General features: G+C 58.0%; 1 protein-coding gene across 1 annotated transcript; it reads right to left on the minus strand.

The window, feature by feature from the left end:
• Positions 1-6: 6 nt before the first annotated feature.
• On the minus strand, positions 7-15,824 carry LOC131568384 (alpha-2-macroglobulin-like protein 1). Its single transcript, XM_058820429.1, has 36 exons — positions 15,647-15,824; positions 14,725-14,914; positions 13,666-13,828; positions 12,943-12,995; positions 12,419-12,439; positions 12,171-12,324; positions 11,077-11,161; positions 10,506-10,614; positions 10,305-10,425; positions 9,165-9,274; positions 8,324-8,488; positions 7,992-8,213; positions 7,638-7,695; positions 7,259-7,404; positions 6,523-6,672; positions 6,275-6,376; positions 5,991-6,072; positions 5,617-5,779; positions 5,252-5,477; positions 4,633-4,759; positions 4,282-4,403; positions 4,083-4,134; positions 3,815-3,889; positions 3,492-3,668; positions 3,304-3,385; positions 3,057-3,213; positions 2,876-2,950; positions 2,551-2,707; positions 2,243-2,460; positions 1,938-2,153; positions 1,634-1,752; positions 1,447-1,537; positions 1,239-1,307; positions 1,047-1,149; positions 846-887; positions 7-598 (listed from the first exon to the last, which is right to left on the minus strand). The coding sequence occupies exons 1-36, from the start codon at positions 15,712-15,714 to the stop codon at positions 582-584; spliced, it is 4,287 nt and encodes a 1,428-aa protein (XP_058676412.1). The 5' UTR covers positions 15,715-15,824; the 3' UTR covers positions 7-581.
• Between the last annotated feature and the right edge of the window lie 2,043 nt (positions 15,825-17,867).

Raw genomic sequence — 17,867 nt, forward strand, 5'->3', positions numbered from 1 at the left:
GACTGCATTGCTTTATTAACACCCAGGGCAGGGGCTGGGCTCCCCCCACCCTGACTGCTTTATGCTGGGGTTGCAGTGTCCCCAAATCCCTGGGGGTGACACTGGCATTGTGTCAGTGCTGGGGAGGGGGCTGGGGTAGCACTGTGGGTCCCAGGGGGAGTGAGGGGTGGTGGGGACCTGCCAGGCAAGCTCTGGCACAAGGGAGGAGCTCTGGGTCCCTTTCAAGTGGTGTGGGGAGGGGAGAGGCCAGAGCTGGCACCCCAGAGCCCCGTGCAGGGTTGGAGGAGGTGACCTGGGGGTGTCCCTGTGCAGGTCCCACTGTGGCTGCTCAGCCAAGTCCGTGTGTGTCCTTGGGCCTGCAGGAGCCCCTCGGCTGCAGATCCTGGGGGGGAGCTGGGGCTCCATCCAGAGGGGCCCTGGTGGGGGCCAGTGCTGCTGGGAGGGTCTCTGGGCCACCTCCTGCCCCCATGGAGGGTCAGGACCAGGCCAGGGTGGGAGCAGAGACCCTCAGCTATCCCTGTCCCTGGTGGCTGCAGGAGCTGGGGCAGGAACAGGGATGGGCTGCCAGGCTCCAGGCTGAGTTAGACGTTTTCCTTCTCTTCAAAAGGGAATATGGGGGTGCTGTGAGAGGAGAGTCCCCAGAACCACCACCCCATCACCACCACCACCCTTGCTTGGCCCTGACCCTCTGGCTGAGCGCCATCCCTTGGAGCTCAGTGTCCCATCCCCTGTGTGACCCCAAAGCCCCTGTCCCCACTCCCTGCCCTCCTTTCCCCGGTGCCCTCCAGGTCCCCATCAGGGTCCCAAGGGTGGGGTACCCCATGCCTGGCAGGCTCAGCCCCTACCTGAGCTGGGGGGTGCAGTGTAAGCCACATCCACACGGTCACCTGCAATGGGAGGGGTGGTGACCATGGGCCTGGGAGGAGCTGCTCCCTTAAGGAGCCAGAGCTCATCAGTGGGAGCTGGGAGATCAGGCAGACCCCACTGAGCCCCTGGGGCTGCAGGGTTGGCAGCAGGACCAGGGGACACGGCCCTGCAGGGCTCACCTGTCTCGTAGTAGTCGTACAGGGACACGGTGGCCGGCTGGAGGTTGCTCACCACGAAGTCCTGCTGGGCTTGGAAGGAAAAGGTCTTCTCCTCCTTGGTCAGCTGTGGAGACAGCCCAAGAGGGAGGTGTAGCCACTCACCATGGGAAAACCCCCCAGATCCCAGGGCTCCTGCTTCTGTACCCATCTCACCTCATCCAGGTAAATGGTCACCTGGTCAGGCTGCACCTCCACCTTCTTCACCAGGTTCTGCCTCTTCAGCTGCAGGGACATGGCTTAGGAGGGGCCACAGCTGCTCCATGGGTGCCCAGCACCCCAAGTGGATGTCCCTCCATGTCCTACAGCCCCAGGCAGGGGCCTGTGGCATGGGGTATCCCAAAGGGGGGCAGGGGCTCCTCACCTCCACTGTGGATTTCTTATCGGGGCTGTATCCCGATGGCAGCTTGGCCTCGATGACAACCATGTTGGTGGCAGGGCGCTCCCCAGTGTACCTGCAAGGGCAGAGCCCCAGGGTGGGCTCAGGGATTCCCTCCCTCCCTCCCTGGCTGCTGCTGTCCCCCCCAAACCCGGGCCAGCCCCAGTCCTACCGTGCCCAGAGGCGGAGCAGGAACCCCGGGTTCTTCGTGCCTGGCAGCGGCTCCGTCTGCACCCGCAGCTCAAAGGCCCCGGTGCTGGGCGGGGGAGGCACATTATAGCGCAGGGTCACCTGGGGGACAGGGACAGCACGTTATAGCACAGGGTCACCTGGGGCACAGGGGACAGCACGTTATAGCACAGGGTCACCTGGGGACAGGGGACAGCACGTTATAGCACAGGGTCACCTGGGGGACAGCACAGGGTGAGCCCAGCGAGGGCACAGCGCCCAGCACAGGCAGCCCAGGCTGTACCCACCTGTGCCAGGGCACAGCCCTGCCCGCGGGCTCGCAGCCCGTAGGTGCCCGGCAGCTCGGGCAGCGCCGCCCGCTGCAGCACCAGCCGGTTGCTGCTGTCCAGCACAAAGTCCTGCGCCGTCCCCGTAGGCGATGTCACCGTCACTGTCATGTCCCCGTTGCTGCCGTAGGTCAGGGCGGCGTATTTGGCCAGGGCTTGCAGGGCCACCACGGTGTCCTGTGCACGGGGACAGTGCCAGGGCACCCCTGAGCGCTGCTCCCAGGAGGGGCCAGTTTGGAGCAGCCCCTGGAGCCCAGGGCCGGTACCTGCGTGGAAGCAAAGCCCCCGTAGGGGTTCTGCTGCTTGCAGAGCCAGCGGACGATCCGGGACGCTGTCCCCAGGTCAGCAGGGGACACCGAGGGCTGGGACAGGTAGGCCAGCAGGACATAGGCTGTCATCTCCACCTCGGCCGACGGGGCCGCGGCCCAGGACAGCTCCAAGTCCTCCTGAGCCTGCCCCTTCCTCTTCCAGTAGAGCTGCCCATCTGCAGGAGGAGGGGCAGCAGCTCAGCCCCTGCCATGGGCTGGGGTCCCTCTGGGGGGGCACTGCCCACAGGGCCCTGCCCAGGCAGTACCTGCACTGACGCTGTGCTGTCCCAGGCGCTGCAGCTGCGCCTGCTGCTGCTCCTTCAGCCCTGCCAGCCCGAACACGTAGGCCAGCAGGGCTTGAGTGTAGGGGTCGTCCGTGGGAGAAGCCTCCAGGCACTTGAGGGCTGAGCTCAGCACCGGCTCCTGGCATGGCAGAGGAGTCAGGAGCCAGCCCAGGGCATGGGACTCGCTCAGAGACCCCAGTGTGACCAGCTGCACCCAGTTCATGCTGGTGGCCTGGAATGGCCAATGCCTGTCCCAGCAGCTGTCCCCACCCCACCAGTCCCTGTGGGAAGAAGGGTCCATCCTCACCACCGTGGGCAGTCCCAGCTCCAGCATCGCTGCCGTCACGTATGCCGAGAGCGAGAGCTCATCCGAGACACCGCCCTGTAAGGAGACAGGAGGATGTGGGTCCGACCAGGCTGTGACACCAACACAGGGACACCCCCACGCCCAGAGCACGCTCTGGGTCCCCAGCCCAGCCCTGCCCCACCTGCAGGGCGTTGTGGAAGAGTTTGCCCACTTTGCGGAAGCAGCCGCTCTTCCTCTGGCGCCGCTGCAGCCAGCGCAGCGCGTCCGTGATGTGCCGCTCCTCGATGGCCACGTAGGCTCGGGCCTGCCCGAAGGACTTGAGGACAAACGCTGTCAGCCTGGAGCCAGGGAGACACCAGAAGGCTGAGTCAGCACTGGGGCTGCCTGGACGGCAGGAGGAGCCCTGGGTGCAGCTGCAGAGCCCTCACCAGGTGTTGCCCGAGGGATCGCTCTTGCCAAAGGCGCTGTAGGAGCCGTCGTCGTGTTTGTACAGCAGCTCCCGCTGGTACCCTGCGGGGGGACGTGGGCACAGAGCACTGTTTCTGTGCCCAGGGGAGCCAGGTGGGGTGAGGAGGGGGCTGTGGGACTGTGGTGTCCCTGCCAGGCTCTCACTGACCGCTCTGCAGGAACCCCTGGGCCTTGGCACGGATGTCCGGCAGCAGCTGCCCCGTCTTCTCCAGGTACTGCTGGATGTAGATGTTGGGGGCAAAGCGAACCATGTTCTGCTCCCCACAGCCGTAGGGCATGGCCAGGAGTCCGTCCAGGTTCTGCAGGGCATTGCCCAGGATGTCACCTGTGCCAGGGGGACACATCATCAGCTCTGTCACCCGTGTCCCCTTCTGTGTCAACTCTGGGTGGTCCCACATCCTGCTGAGCCTGGGGACCTCTGCACCAACCCTGTTCCCTGTGGTCCCCAGGCCCCCCCAGCCTGTCCCTTACCCATCACGTTGATGTGGGCCCTCTGGGAGCTCTCCAGGATGTTTGCAGGAATCTCCAAGGACACTTCTTCAGCACCTGTGGGGACAGGGGACTGTGACAGTGGGAATGCCCAGCTCTTCGCAGCCTGGCCCGTGGCAGCCTCACCCACCCTGTTCCTGCCCAAGCACCCTGACCCTTGGCTCCTCTGAACTGGTGGCCCTTGTGACCAGTGGCCAAGCATCCCTGGCCATGTCCCACGGCCCTGCCCAACACCCCTGGCCAGTCCTACCTTCCTGGCAGAGCAGGGAGCTGTGAGTCTTCTCCACCAGGATCCCGCCGGGCTGTGAGGAAGCAGCACCAGAGTCAGTCAGGAGGAGGGACCTGCCTGTCCCCCAGTTCCCTTCATGTCTGCGTGCTCTCCCACTGCCCCCCAGGGGCTGTTTGCTCCCACATCCATCCCATTTTCCTCCTCCCTGCAGCCCTCTGACCTGCACCAGCAGGGGCTTTATCACGGTGTCCACGCGGCCCTGGGTCGGCACCAGGGGCAGCTCATTGCCACAGGGCTCGGAGGAGCTGAGGGCCTCGGTGCTCACAGTGATGTTCACCTCCCCTGAAGGTGCAAACACAGCCCTCAGTCCCCAGAGAGCCCCCAAACCTGAGCACAGTCCCCTGGGCTTGGGCTGGGGCTGGCTGGACTGGGCTGGGGGTCCCCAGGGAGGGTGGGAGTAGAGTGAGGGAGAACTCCCCAGATCCCGTGGGGTTCCTGCCCTCCCTGCCCACCCAACCCCATCCCCTGAGGGGTCCCCGGGCAGCAGGGTGGGGTGGTGGCAGCTCTGTACCCAGGCTGGTGGCTCGCACGCCCCACTGGAAGGTCTTGGCTTCATCTGCACAGACACAGCTCGTGTATGTGTCCCCTGCCCTCGGTGACACCTCCAGCTCGGCCGACTCTGCCAGCGTCACCTGAACCTGCAGGGCACAGCCATGGCTCCATCAGCCCTCAGAGCCAGGGTCACCTCACCCAAACCTGCCAGAGCATGGCACAGCTCCATCACACCCCAGAGCCAGGGTCACCTCCATGGGCTCCCCCAAACCTGCCAGAGCATGGCACAGCTCCCTCAGAGCCAGAGTCACCTCCATGGGCTCCCCCAAACCTGCCAGACCAGGGCACAGCTCCCTCAGAGCCAGAGTCACCTCCATGGGCTCCCCCAAACCTGCTAGACCAGGGCACAGCTCCCTCAGAGCCAGGGTCACCTCCATGGGCTCCCCCAAACCTGCCAGAGCATGGCACAGCTCCCTCAGAGCCAGAGTCACCTCCATGGGTTCCCCCAAACCTGCTAGACCAGGGCACTGCTCCATCAGAGCCAGGGTCACCTCCCCAGCCTCCCCTGAACCTGCCAGCCCCTGGCACAGCTCCCCCAGCCCCTGGCACAGCCCCTGTCCCCGCCTGTCCCCGCTCACCCGCAGGCACTGGCGCAGGTAGTTGAAGACGGTGGCCCTGAGGGTGAAGCTCTCGTGGCGCACCACAGCATAGGGCAGCGCCAGCTCCACGAAGAACGGCTGGAAGGCCGTGAGGGTGACAGCAGGGGACAGCCCCAGGCCCTGTGGGGCTGTACAGAACATCCCAGCCTCCCACTCTGTGATGGTGTCGGGCACTGTCACCGTCATCTCGGCAGAGCCACTCTCCCTGCGTGGAGAACGTCATGAGGCCACCCCAGCAGGGCTGGTGGCATGGCCTGAGTGGCACCACCGTGACACTGCTGGTGCCACCCCACAGGGAGAAGGAGTCCTGAGGTCCCCAGGTCCCCTTGGGAGCTGTCTCTCACCCTACAGGGACCAGGTCCCACAGCCACGTCTCTGGGAAGTACGTCCGGGGTGCTGGGGGCTCTTCCCCGCCCTCAATGAGGGGTGAGCTGGCTGAGGTGAACATTGGCATAATTCCTTCATAAACATTGCTTCCCACCTCCCCACGGAGTAGTCCCCCGTCTCCTGGAAAAGGCAAAGCAGAACTTGGGAGCCTGAGGTCCCAGCTGGACCTTGCCTGCAGCCAGCACAAGGGTGACCAAAATCCTTTTCCATCCCTGTCCATCCTCTTTGATGCCAGGGGTGTTTTCTGGATGGCTCCGAGTCCCCCTGAGGACATGACAGCCAGGACTGGCCACCAGCTCTTTGCTCTTTTCAGCCCAAGGGCTGTGCTCACCTCCAGGACCTGCCATTCCAACCATGTAGAGCCTGCGCCGGCAAGGCTCCCTGCTCTTGGTGAAGAGCTTCAGTGCTGCATCCTGTGGAAAAGCAGAGATTGTCCATCCCCCACAGCCAGCAGGAGGAATATCCCCATTCCAGCAGTGAGTAGTCCCAGGGCTGCAGAAAACAGGTGGGGAAGGAACCTGGGCTTGGCAGGAAAGGGAAGTCCTGTGCCACAGGTGTGGCTTTCCCAGCACTTGGGAGAAGCAGGGGCAGCTCTGGGAGGCCCAGGGGCTTCACCTGGAATAACATGTAGGGGTCCCTCTTGGAGTCCAGCCAGTCACAGAATGGTTCCTCCTGGATGCTGTGGGGGTTGCTGAATTCAGGCAGTGCTTTGTAGACCTGGGAATAAAGACACGCAAAACCCTCATTTCCAGAGCTCTGCCCACCGCAGCACTGGGTCCATGTCATAGGGACCAATATGACCCCAGCCCAGCCCAGGCTGCTCCTGGGGCTGCAGGGGGACCCTAGGCAGGGCCAGCACTCACAGCCTCAGCGTTGAGCTCAGCCTCAGGCTTGAGGAGCAGCACGCTGCGATCCACGGCCCGCACAGCACACAGGGAGCCCGGGGCAGCCCCCAGCTGCAGCGTCAGCACTGCCCCAGGCAGGGCCCTGGCCTCGGAAAATGCCATCTGCACCTGCACAGGGACACAGGGACACAGGGACACAGGGCAGTCACTACCGTGGAGGGTAGACCCAGACATGTGACAGTGTTCATATTCCCTTAGGATGAGGGAAGAGATGAGGATCTGACTCCATGTTTCAGAAGGCTGATTTATTATTTTCTGATATATATATTACATTATAACTATAGTAAAAAGAATAGAAGGAAAAGTTTCATCTCAGAAGGCTAGCTAAAATAAATAGAAAGGAATGAATAATAAAGGTTTGTGTCTCGGGCAGAGAGTCCAAGCTAACTGGGCTGTGGTTGGCCATTAATTCTAAACATCCAAGATGGGCCAATCCCAGATGCACCTGTTGCATTCCACAGCAGCAGATAATCAATGTTTACATTTTGTTCCTGAGGCCTCTCAGCTTCTCAGGAGGAAAAATCCTAAAGAAAGGATTTTTCATAAAGGATGTCTGTGACACAGCCACACATAGGGAAGGCTCTTCTCAGAGGGTTTGGGAGCAAGGAATGGGTTGGGAGACCCTGACACTGCAGTGATCCTGGGGTGGGATGGATCCCAAGGCAGCAGCCATGGACAGCCCAGCTCCTCTCACCTGGTTGGGGAAGCACTTGGCCACGGAGAGCTCAGTGCCATCAGCCACCACGTCACCGTTGGGCAGCAGCACGTACACCAGAATCCTGGCCATGGGCGCCAGCTCCACCCCAATGGGCAGCTCCAGGGAGAGGGAGGATCTCTGTCCTGGGCCATGGAAAGGAGGAGATGTTACTCAGAAAAACTGCACCTGCTCCAGCCCTGGAAGTGTCCAAGGCCAGGCTGGACAGAGCCTGGAGCACCCTGGGAGAGTGCAGGTTGTCCCTACCCAGGGCAGGGGAATGCAATGGGATGGGCTTGGAGGCCCCTTCCAACCCAAAGCATTCGTGGCTCTGTGAGGAGCAGAGCCCTGCACAGCCCCTCCATGCCATGGGACATACCAGGCTCTGCAGAGACCTCTTTCCTGAAGATGCTGGTAATGGAGCCCTTGGCCAGGACCTGCAGAGGAGGGGGGGAAACAAAACAGATGCTGAGTATGGAATCAAAGTGCCCTGGTGGAGGATGGACCCAGATGAGAGTTCAGGGATGATTTCTGACCATGCCCAGTCTCCAGCCCCCCACCAGCTCCCATGGGGGTGCAGGCCCCACAGTGTCAGCAGCCGCCTCCTCTGACAGGTCCCTCAGTCCCTCCAGGACAGGTTGCTTATTGTCCTGTCCCTGGGGACACCACCATGAACAACGTGGAAATGTGGCCCTTCCCACAGAAGCACCCTGATTCCTGCTGCTGGGCTCACCATGAAAACCATATCCAGGCTCCTCAGCTCAGTGCCCAAAGCCTCCTTGCCAAAGATGGAATCCACGTGGAGCAGCTGGAAGCGGCCGCAGGGCAGCTCGCCCCGCGGGGCGCGGATGTGCAGGAAGCTCCCGCTCTTGGACGAGTAGGGCATGAGGGTCAGAAAGGCACCTTGGGGCCTGAGCGAGCCCTCCTGGCTCTCAGCTGTCCCACTGACTTCAGCCTGAGGTGGGAATCAGGGGGTGAATCCACCAGCAGCCCCCGAGGCTGGGGCAGCTCCAGTGGAGGAAGCAGCTCAGGACCCCCGATGGAGGGACAAGGGTGGGCACTTACCCGCAAGGAGACCTGGTCCCCCCAGCCAGAAGTGTCCAGCTGGAAGGAGGCTCTCCCTGAGCTGTCAGTCAGGAGGCTTTGTGTCCTCTCTTCTCCCTTGTTGCTGATGGAGAGCAGGACCTGCCTCTGGGGCAGCCCAGAGCCGTCGGCTTCCTCCAGCCGGATCTGGGTGGGATGGAAGGGGGGATGATGCAGTGTGGGGCTGCAGCTGGTGCACAACAGGGCTGGGAGAGCAGGGACAGTGCTGGGAGCAGCAGGAACAGGGATGGGAGCAGCAGGAATAGTGATGGGAGCAGCAGGAACAGGGCTGTGAGGGCAGGGACAGTGCTGGGAGCAGCAGGAACAGGGATGGAAGCAGCAGGGACAGGAATGGGAGCAGCAGGGACAGGAATGGGAGCAGCAGGGACAGGGCTGGGATGGGCAGGAGCAGCAATGGGAGCAGCAGGGACAGGAATGGGAGCAGCAGGGACAGGGCTGGGATGGGCAGGAGCAGCAATGGGAGCAGCAGGGACAGGGATGGGAGCAGCAGGGACAGGGATGGGAGCAGCAGGGGCAGGGATGGGAGCAGCAGGGACAGGGATGGGAGCAGCAGGGACAGGGATGGGAGCAGCAGGGGCAGGGATGGGAGCAGCAGGGACAGGGATGGGAGCAGCAGGGACAGGAATGGGAGCAGCAGGAGCAGCAATGGGAGCAGCAAGGACAGGAATGGGAGCAGCAGGGACAGGGCTGGGATGGGCAGGAACAGGGATGGGAGCAGCAGGAGCAGCAATGGGAGCAGCAGGGACAGGGCTGGGAGCAGCAGGGACAGGGGAGCCCCAGGGTAGAGGAGAGCCCCCGTTACCGTCCCACTGTAGGGGAGCCCTGGCTTGTAGGCATGATCGGGGTTCTCAAAGGTGGCCGTGACAGATTTGCGTAAAAACTTGCAGGTCTTGGTGCTCTTCATCTCCAGCCCTGTGGAGAGCCAGTGTGGAGCTCAGGATGTTGCAGGACACAGGACACAGCTCAGCTCTGGCCAGTGCCCCTGTCCCCTTGCAGAAATGGTCCCTGGGCATTTGGGTGTCACAGACATGTTTTATGAAAAATCCTTTCCTTAGGATTTTTTTTTCTCCTGAGAAGCTGGGAGGCCTCAGGAACAAAATGGAAACATTGATTATCTGCTGCTGTGGAATGCAACAGGTGCATCTGTGATTGGTCTCATGTGGTTGTTTCTAATTAATGGCCAATCACAGTCAGCTGGCTTGGACTCTGTCTGAGACACAAGCCTTTGTTATCATTCTTTCTTTTTCTATTCTTAGCCAGCCTTCTGATGAAATCTTTTCTTCTATTCTTTTAGTATAGTTTTAATAGAATATATATCATAAAATAATAAATCATATCATAAATCAATAAATCATTCTGAAACATGGAGTCAGATCCTCATCTCTTCCCTCTTCCTCAGGGCCCTGTGAACACCACCACATTTGAGCTTTCCTCCAGCACAGTTTGCATCTCCTGCAAGAGCAGCACAAGCCCTGAGGAGTATTCCAGACCTAAAGCTGAGGTGCAGCTGGGGGCAGATCCCAGCCTGGCTCAGGATGGATTTTGAGCCTGGCTTTGGATGGATTTTGAGCCTGGCCCTGGGATGGATTTAGAGCCTGGCTCTGGCATGATTGAGCTGAGGGCACTGCCAGCATGGCACAGAGAGGTGGCATCTCCCAGTGCCTTAGGAAGGGTCCAGCACCCCTTTAATCCGGGGCCATCCTGCCCTTGCAGGGACCCCAGGGGTTTCTCAGGGTTGCCAGAGGCTGAGCCTGCTGCTGTTCCTGGTGCCTGGTGCCTTGGTGGCTATCAACACCTGAAATTCCAAGCCTTGCCAGGCTGCCCTGACTCACACCCCCACCCAAATCTCATCCCTGCATGTGCACCCCTAAACCCCAGCAGCACTTTTGGGTGTTCCTGGAGGGCACCAATCCCTTGGGATGGTCACACCCCCAATCCCGACCTGTGCCATCCTCCACCAGCGATGCCTCGACTTCGAGTTTCTTCCTCGAAAATGAAGGCAAAATCCCCTCCTTGAAGGCAGCCTGCGAAACCTCTGTGGAAAAGCAGCCGTTCTTCTCCGTCTGCAGGGAAAATCAACCCCATCAGCAGCATTCCCAGGAAGGAGCACCTGCAGGGACAGCCCAGCCCTGACCACACTCACCTGCCCCATAACCCGGGTGCAGATCTTCTGTAACCCGTGAGCCCAGAAGTTCTGTCTGAGGCACAGGTCAGCCTGGACCTTCCCTTGGACGGGCTTCCCGTAGGTGTAGCTGTGTGGGGACAGGAGAGAGGCTGTGCTTGGGAGCCCCCACTGTCACAGACATCTTTTATGAAAAATCCTTTCCTTAGGATTTTTCCTCTTGAGAAGCTGAGAAGCTTCAAAAACAAAATGTAAACAATGGTTATCTGCTGCTGTGGAATGCAACAGGTGCATCTGTGATTGGTCTCATGTGGTTGTTTCTAATTAATGGCCAAACACAGTCAGCTGGCTCAGACAGAAAGTCCGAGCCACAAACCTTTGTTATCATTCCTTGTTTTTCTATTCTTAGCCAGCCTTCTGATGAAATCCTTTCTTCTATTCTTTTAGTATAGTTTTAATATATGTCATAAAATAATAAATCAAGCCTTCTGAAACATGGAGTCAGATCCTCATCCTAAGATCCCTGTGAACACCGTCACACCCTATCCCACTGGATCCCCCCCATCTCCCCCATTCCCGGCTCCCCTCTCACCGCCCGCAAATCTCCACCGGGATCTTCTCGTCCTGCTCCCACAGCACGCTGGGGAGGTGAATGGTCACCTCAAACTTGGGCAGCACTGTGGACAGGCACAAGGACATGAGGCAAAGTGAAAATTTTCCAGGGTAGAAATGCATTTTGATTTAGGTGAAATGTGCATTTTTGAGTTGAGTCTGTGGTTGGAAACCATAGTTATTTAGCCAGACTGCAAAGCCTAGGCTCAGTGAAGTTGCTTCAGTGAAGGACAGAGATAAAGGGGAGGGAGAGACAGAGGGTGATAGAGAGTGACAGAGAGACTGCTGTGAGAGCAGCTCAACCTGACCTAGGAATTCTTTCTGATAAAGAAGAACTAGCGACAAATGTCACGCGAAATTCGTAAAAATGGATATGTATGAACCTATGGTGATATTGCATGCATATGTATCTGAGAGGTGGATAAAAAGGGACTTGAAGTTCCCAGAGGTACACATGTCATCTTGAGGGGAACAATTCCCACATGTGTCCAGAGCTGTAACAACCATACCGGCTTTACAACTTTCACAAAGTTGTGGAGTTTTGATTATCTCCGCAAAACAGACACGGGGGGGGGTTGCTCCCAGGACAGTGACAACATCTCCTGGGTGGCGGCAGGGGCCAGGACCTGCTGCCCATGATGGGGTCCCCTTTCCCAGAGCCCAGTACTGTTGTGGTGTGTTTTTATTTTATAGGTTATTGTTTGATTTGTTGTTTGTTAGTTTTTTTGGGCTTTTTTCCCCCTGATTTTGGAGTGACACAGACTTGTCTTTGTTATTCAATTTTGCCAGGTGTCCGTTTATCTCTTTGCTACTTAGCTACTTTTCTGCCAAGTTTCAAACCCTTTCCTCCCACATCCAGCTGTTAACCCCTCCTGTCCCAAGCAGTTTTCCTCCCTTGTATCCTTTGCCCTTGTGTTCCACCCCCATTTCTCCTGATTAGCTGAACATTGCATCCTCCCTTGAGACATGCCCCCCTGTATAAGCTGCCGCTTGTCCCCAACTCATTGCCTGGGGGACTGTCACCCCTCACTGTCACCATCTAGCCAGGACAGGTGACACAGTGCCACACAGTACCGTATTCCTCCACGCTGAAGGAGTGGCTCTTCCCCTCCACGCTGATGGTGTAGGTGCCCAGCGCCGGCTCCGAGGCCAGCGGGAGAGACAAATCCACGATTCCCTGCCGAGGGCTCAGCTCCCGCCACTGCGCGATGCGGTTCCCGCTGGGATCCTGGGGGACACCGGGATCAGCGCCAGGGAGGTGACAGAGAGACCTGGCTGTGCCCTGGGTCCCCTCTGCCACCCCGTGGGGGTCCCAAACTCACCTGCAGGAACACCAGGGGCAGCTGGAAGGCAAAGAGAGAATCGTCAGAGGAGCAGTTCCATTCCTTGGGGGCTCAGCAGGGTTGGCAGAGGGAGGGTGGGATGCTGTGAGCCCTCAAGGGGTTCTGGATGGAGATTGAGCCTGGCCCTGAATGGATTTTGAGCCTGGCCCTGGATGGATTTTGAGCCTGGCCCTGGATGGATTTTGAGCCTGGCCCTGGATGGAGTTCGAGCCTGGCTCTGGGAAGGATTTTCAGCCTGGCTTTGGGTTGGATTTTCAGCCTGGCCCTGGGATGGATTTTAAGCCTGGTTTTGGGATGGATTTCGAGCCTGGATTTGGGATGGATTTTGAGCCTGGCCCTGGATGGATTTGGAGCCTGGCTCTGGGATGGTTTTTGGCCTGGCCCTGGGATGGATTTTGAGCCTGGCTTCGGGATGGATTTTGAGCTTGGCCCTAGGAAGGATTTTGAACCTGGCTCTAGGATGGATTTTGAGTCACCTCCCCGTGTCCCAGCCCTGCTCTCACCTTCTGGCTGCTGGGGGTCAGGTCCTTGTCCAAAGAGACCACTCGGAACTTCACTGGGAAAGGAAATGGAGATGGAGGAGCAGCTTCATCCTGCAGGGAGGGGGATTCCCCGTGGGAAGGGGGAGGGAAACCCACCCTGAGCCCTGCCCTGCCCCCAGCAGCACGGCCCACAGCGAGTCTGGCACTGCTGAGCATTCCAGGACATCCTGGGATAACCCAACCCAGGGCATCCCAGGATAACCCCTGGCTGGAAACCCCAGGGTAACCTCTCCCAGGACATCCAGGGCTAACCTCCCCAGGAAAGCCTGGGATAACCACCCAGGACACCCTGGGATAACCCCTCAAGGAAACTCTGGGATAACCCCCCCCCCCCCCAGACATCCCGGGATAACCCCTGGAGGAAATGCCAGGATAACCCCTCGAATGACATCCCGGGATAACTCCACACAGGAAACCCCGGGATAACCCAACCCAGGATATCCCAGGACAAGCCCTCCCAGGACATCCCAGGATAACGCCCCCAGGACATCCCGGGATAACCCAACCCAGGACATCCTGGGATAACCCCAACCAGGAAACTCCAGGATAACCTCTTCCAGGACATCCCGGAATAACCCAACCCAGGATATCCCAGGATAACCCTCCCGGTTCCAGGCAGTGCAGAGCAAGGCTCGGCCCCTCAGTGCTGTCCCCAGGGCATGGGGGTCCCTCCCGGCCCCTCACCTTCCTGCCCGGGTTTGTACACAGCCTTGTCGGTCTGGATGAACACCCCAGGGCTCAGAACTCTCAGCATCACCTTCTTCTTCTCGGAGACATCCAGGGACTCTCCTCGGATGGAGACGTTCAGGGCCACAATCTCCTCCTTCCCTTGGGCAGGGGCCGGAGCCTGCGGGGATCAGTGGGCTCGGGGTGGGACAAGGACAGGGCCAGGATGGGGACAAGGACAGGGCCAGGGTGACCCCGAGCACGCCCAGCCCCAGGGACCCCACACCTGACACTGGCTGGGGGCTGTGTACAAATCACAAACAGGACGGGGCTGCTGGGAACTGCCTTGAGCTGTTTTATTTTCCAGCATCAGTCTCATTACATGGTTATGGCAGCAGCTCACATCCCAGGCAGCAGATTAAGAACTCAGTGTTACAACTTATAAGTTTTTTGACCAATCACACAAAGCAAAAACACATTGATAGTAGTTCTATCCAACCACTGTAATCACACGTACCTGTGGTTAAAACAATGCTTGCTTATTTTGAATAAAATACCTGCTTGTAAGCCTTAAAACACAATGCACAGAGCTCAATTATTAAGCTTCAAATTTCCTAATATCTTGCTAGATAAACTTTTCTGTAGCTTAGGGAATTATTCTAGACAAGCGTTAATACACAGACCATTGTTCTATTTGTCTTTGCTTTTCTACTTTTTAAATAATTTTTCTGCTGACCAATCTCATGGCTGCTGCTTAGCTCTAATCACAGTTCTACTGTCTCTGGGGCCTGCCTTTTGTAGCTTTCCCAAAACCCTCTGATTTTGTGGATTCCCACAACACCCAGGGACCATTCCAGCCAGGATAACCTGAATCCAGCTGAGCCTGAATCCATGGGGCAACCCAACAATCAGGGGTGGGAAACAATCAGAGTGAGGGTGAGACCCTGCCACAAGATGGGGAAGTCACATCTGTCCCCAGCCCTGGTGGAAATGGCCTGGAGGGTCCCCCCCACCTGCTCCCAGCTCCTTTGGGGTGATACTGGGGTGGCATTGGGGTGGCATTGGGGTGGCACTCACAGGGAAGGTGACGTTCAGGTACATCTGGGGCTCCAGGACCTCTCGGCTCAGCAGGGTGGTGGGAGGGGTCCCGCCGTCCCCCTGCAGCTGCACATGGAGCTGGACGGGCCCCTGGAGGTCCCTGAGGTGCACCCAGAGCGTGGCAGGCTGGGGGTGGTACAGCACAGCCGGGGACACCACCACGAAGCTCCTGGCAGGGACAGGGGACAGGAGAGCCCTGGGCTGATGCACCTCCAGCACAGAGACCTGGAACAGCCCCTGGAGCACAGGAACCCGCCCAGGATCCCCTCTGTGCTGCTGGGCTGCCCTGGGCTCCTCAGCTCAGCTCTGCAGGTGAGGGAACAACAGCTCCTGGAGCCACCAGGGCCACCAGAGCCACCAGAGCCGTGTCCTCAGTGCTTCTGGGCAGGGAGAGCCCCCAGCCTGAGCAGCTGGGGAGCCCTGGGCAGCAACCAGGGCATGGGAGGGATTGAATCCCACCAGGAACAGCAAGGAAAGCAAGGTTAAAGCACCCGAGCAGGCACAGGAGGGACTGAATCCCAGTAGAAACTGGAAGGAAAGCAAGGTTAAAGCACCCAGCAGGCACAGGAAGGATTGAATACCCCAGGAACTGCAAAGGAGCCAAGGTTAAACCACCCCATCAAGCACAGGAGGGACTAAATCTGACCAGGAACTGCAAGGGAAGCAAGGTTAAACCACCCAGCAGGAACAGGAGGGACTGAATCCCACCAAAATCTGCAGAGAAGCCAAGATTAAAGCACTCAACCAGGGCACAGGAGGGACTGAATCCCATCAGGAGAGGCTGAAGCCAAGAGGATGAAGCTCAACCACCCCAGCAGGCACAAGAGGGATTGAACCCCACCAGGAGCTGCCAAGGTTAAACACCCCAGCAGGGACAGACAGACACACAGAGGGGACTCACGGTGCTCCAGAGGCCCCGGCTGAGAGGAGCACGATGGCAAAGAGGATGGGAAGGGCTGGACACATCATGGCTCCAGCTGGATGTGGATGCTGGGAGCAGCCCCAGCCTCCCCCTGCAGCTCTGGGTCCCTCTGGGTCTGTGTCTGACCCGCTGCAGGCTCTGCAATGGGTCCCTGTGTCCCCACCAGGGCTGGCACAGCAGCCCTGGGCACCTGCAGATAAATCCAGGCAATGTTTGCCCTCTGCCCACGGCTTCCGGGGGTCAAGGACTCCAGGCATGTTTGCAATATTGGGAAAGGTCCCTGGTGCTTCACTCTGGGCCAGGATTCCACAGGTTTGCTGGGAAATGATGTCAGGAGGCAGCAGGAACACACAGGAAAGGAAAACAGGGAGCACAGCCTGAGGAGGGGCTGCGAGCTGGAGCTGATTTCTCAGAAATGAACAATTTACAGGTATTTCAAATGTAACCAGGTTTGGGCAAATCACGTGTCCCAGGCTGGCTTTTTGCCCAGTTTCACCCAGTCTGGACAGAGGAACAGGCCAGTGTGGGGATGTGGCATCAGCATCTGCTCCCATGGCACACATGGACACCTGCCAGGGCAGGCCCAAGCTGCTGCCTGTGCATTCTTCACTTCTTTTTTCTGTTAAGGGTGGGATCAAATGTGTGAGACAGTATTTTTTGTTCAGATCCAAATGTTTATTGGTTCTTATTCTATGTTACAGTCTCACAAACCCTGACTTCTACAGCACTTCATTCTAACAAACTAAAAATGGAGACCTGTCTCTCTCTCTCTCTCTCTACAAGGCCTTTGAAGGATAAGCTGTCTAATAATAAAAATTATTTATTAATTAATTATTTATTAAATTGGTTTTACTTTTAACCCAATAACCAACCACTTGTGGCCAACAATGCAGACTTTTTCATCCAATTACACAAAACCACCCAAACCCATGGAGGAGGAGGAGGAGAAGGAGAAGGAGAGGAAGAGGAAGAGGAAGAAGAAGAAGAAGAAGAAGAAGAAGAAGAAGAAGAAGAAGAAGAAGAAGAAGAAGAAGAAGAAGAAGAAGAAGAAGAAGAAGAAGAAGAAGAAGAACCAGCCTCCACCCTAAAACCTCCATCTTGCTTTATATCCATTACTATATTCTAAACCCTTAAACTTTAAGTTTTCCACCCTGTGATGTCACACACTTCTATCTAAACTCCACACCCACAATCCCAGTTCCATCATTCCATTTCGGAAGCTGCTCCACACCCTCAGGTCAATGCAGAGTTCTCCTGGGGGTCAGTGCCTGGCAGCACAGAAAGTCTGAAATTCTCAGTGTCCAGGGTTCCAACAGCTTCCCTGTGTCCTGGTGGGAATGTGGGACACCTGAGGAGCCCCACGTCAGCCCCACAGTCCTGAGCACATCCCCTGCTCTGGGGTTTTGCAGTTCCCTTCCCTCTGAGGCTGTGGGAACCTGGGAGTCATGGAATGGTTTGGGCTGGAAGGGACCTTAAAGCCCCTCCAGTGCCACCTCTGCCATGGCAGGGACACCTTCCACTATCCCAGGCTGCTCCAACCCCATCCAGCCTGGCCTTGGGCACTGCCAGGGATCCAGGGGCAGCCCTGGGAATCTGTGCCAGGGCCCCACAGGAAGCCATGGATGGGCCTGACCTTTTCCATGGGCTCTCAGATGACCACAGCTCTGTCCCCAGGCCTGCCCAGACCAGGTTTTGCTGGACACAGCTCTGTGCCCACCTCCTGCCCTTTGGAGCAGCCCCAGGGACCGTGGGTGGATGGAGGGGCTGGAGCTGCCGTGCCAAGGACACGAGGAGGGAGCACGGCCCGAGCTCACCCAGCCCTGCAGGAAATGGGCAGGGTCAGTGCCCGGCCAGACATCCCGGGGGGACAGGAGCTCACAGCTCCCCCAGCACTGCCAAGGCCACCGTGAGCCCTGTCCCCAAGTGCCGCCTCCACAGGGCTGTGAAACCCCTCTGTGACAGTGTCCACAGGATGAGGGAAGAGATGAGGATCGGACTCCATGTTTCAGAAGGCTTGATTTATTTATATATTTAATATATATTTATAGTATTATTTAATATTATTTATAATATTATTTAATATATATATTTAAAATAAAGATAGAAATTTCTATATTTATATATTTAATTATATATTTTATATTAAAATTTTGGCCATTCTGCCATTGCCCTGTGACAGTGTTCACAGGGGTCCGAGGAT

Source organism: Ammospiza caudacuta, chromosome 27 (genome assembly GCF_027887145.1).
Source record: "Ammospiza caudacuta isolate bAmmCau1 chromosome 27, bAmmCau1.pri, whole genome shotgun sequence".
Lineage (NCBI taxonomy): Eukaryota > Metazoa > Chordata > Aves > Passeriformes > Passerellidae > Ammospiza > Ammospiza caudacuta.

Bases quoted from the DNA above. Each gene is read 5' to 3' on its own strand.
- LOC131568384 (XM_058820429.1), bottom strand. From the start codon at position 15,714: ATGATGTGTCCAGCCCTTCCCATCCTCTTTGCCATCGTGCTCCTCTCA. The intron at 9,275-10,304 runs GTCGGGATTGGG...GGCTCTCCACAG, and splicing joins GCTGGTGGAGGATGGCACAG to GGCTGGAGATGAAGAGCACC. The intron at 8,489-9,164 runs GTAACGGGGGCT...CATCCCACCCAG, and splicing joins GGCTCCCCTACAGTGGGACG to ATCCGGCTGGAGGAAGCCGA.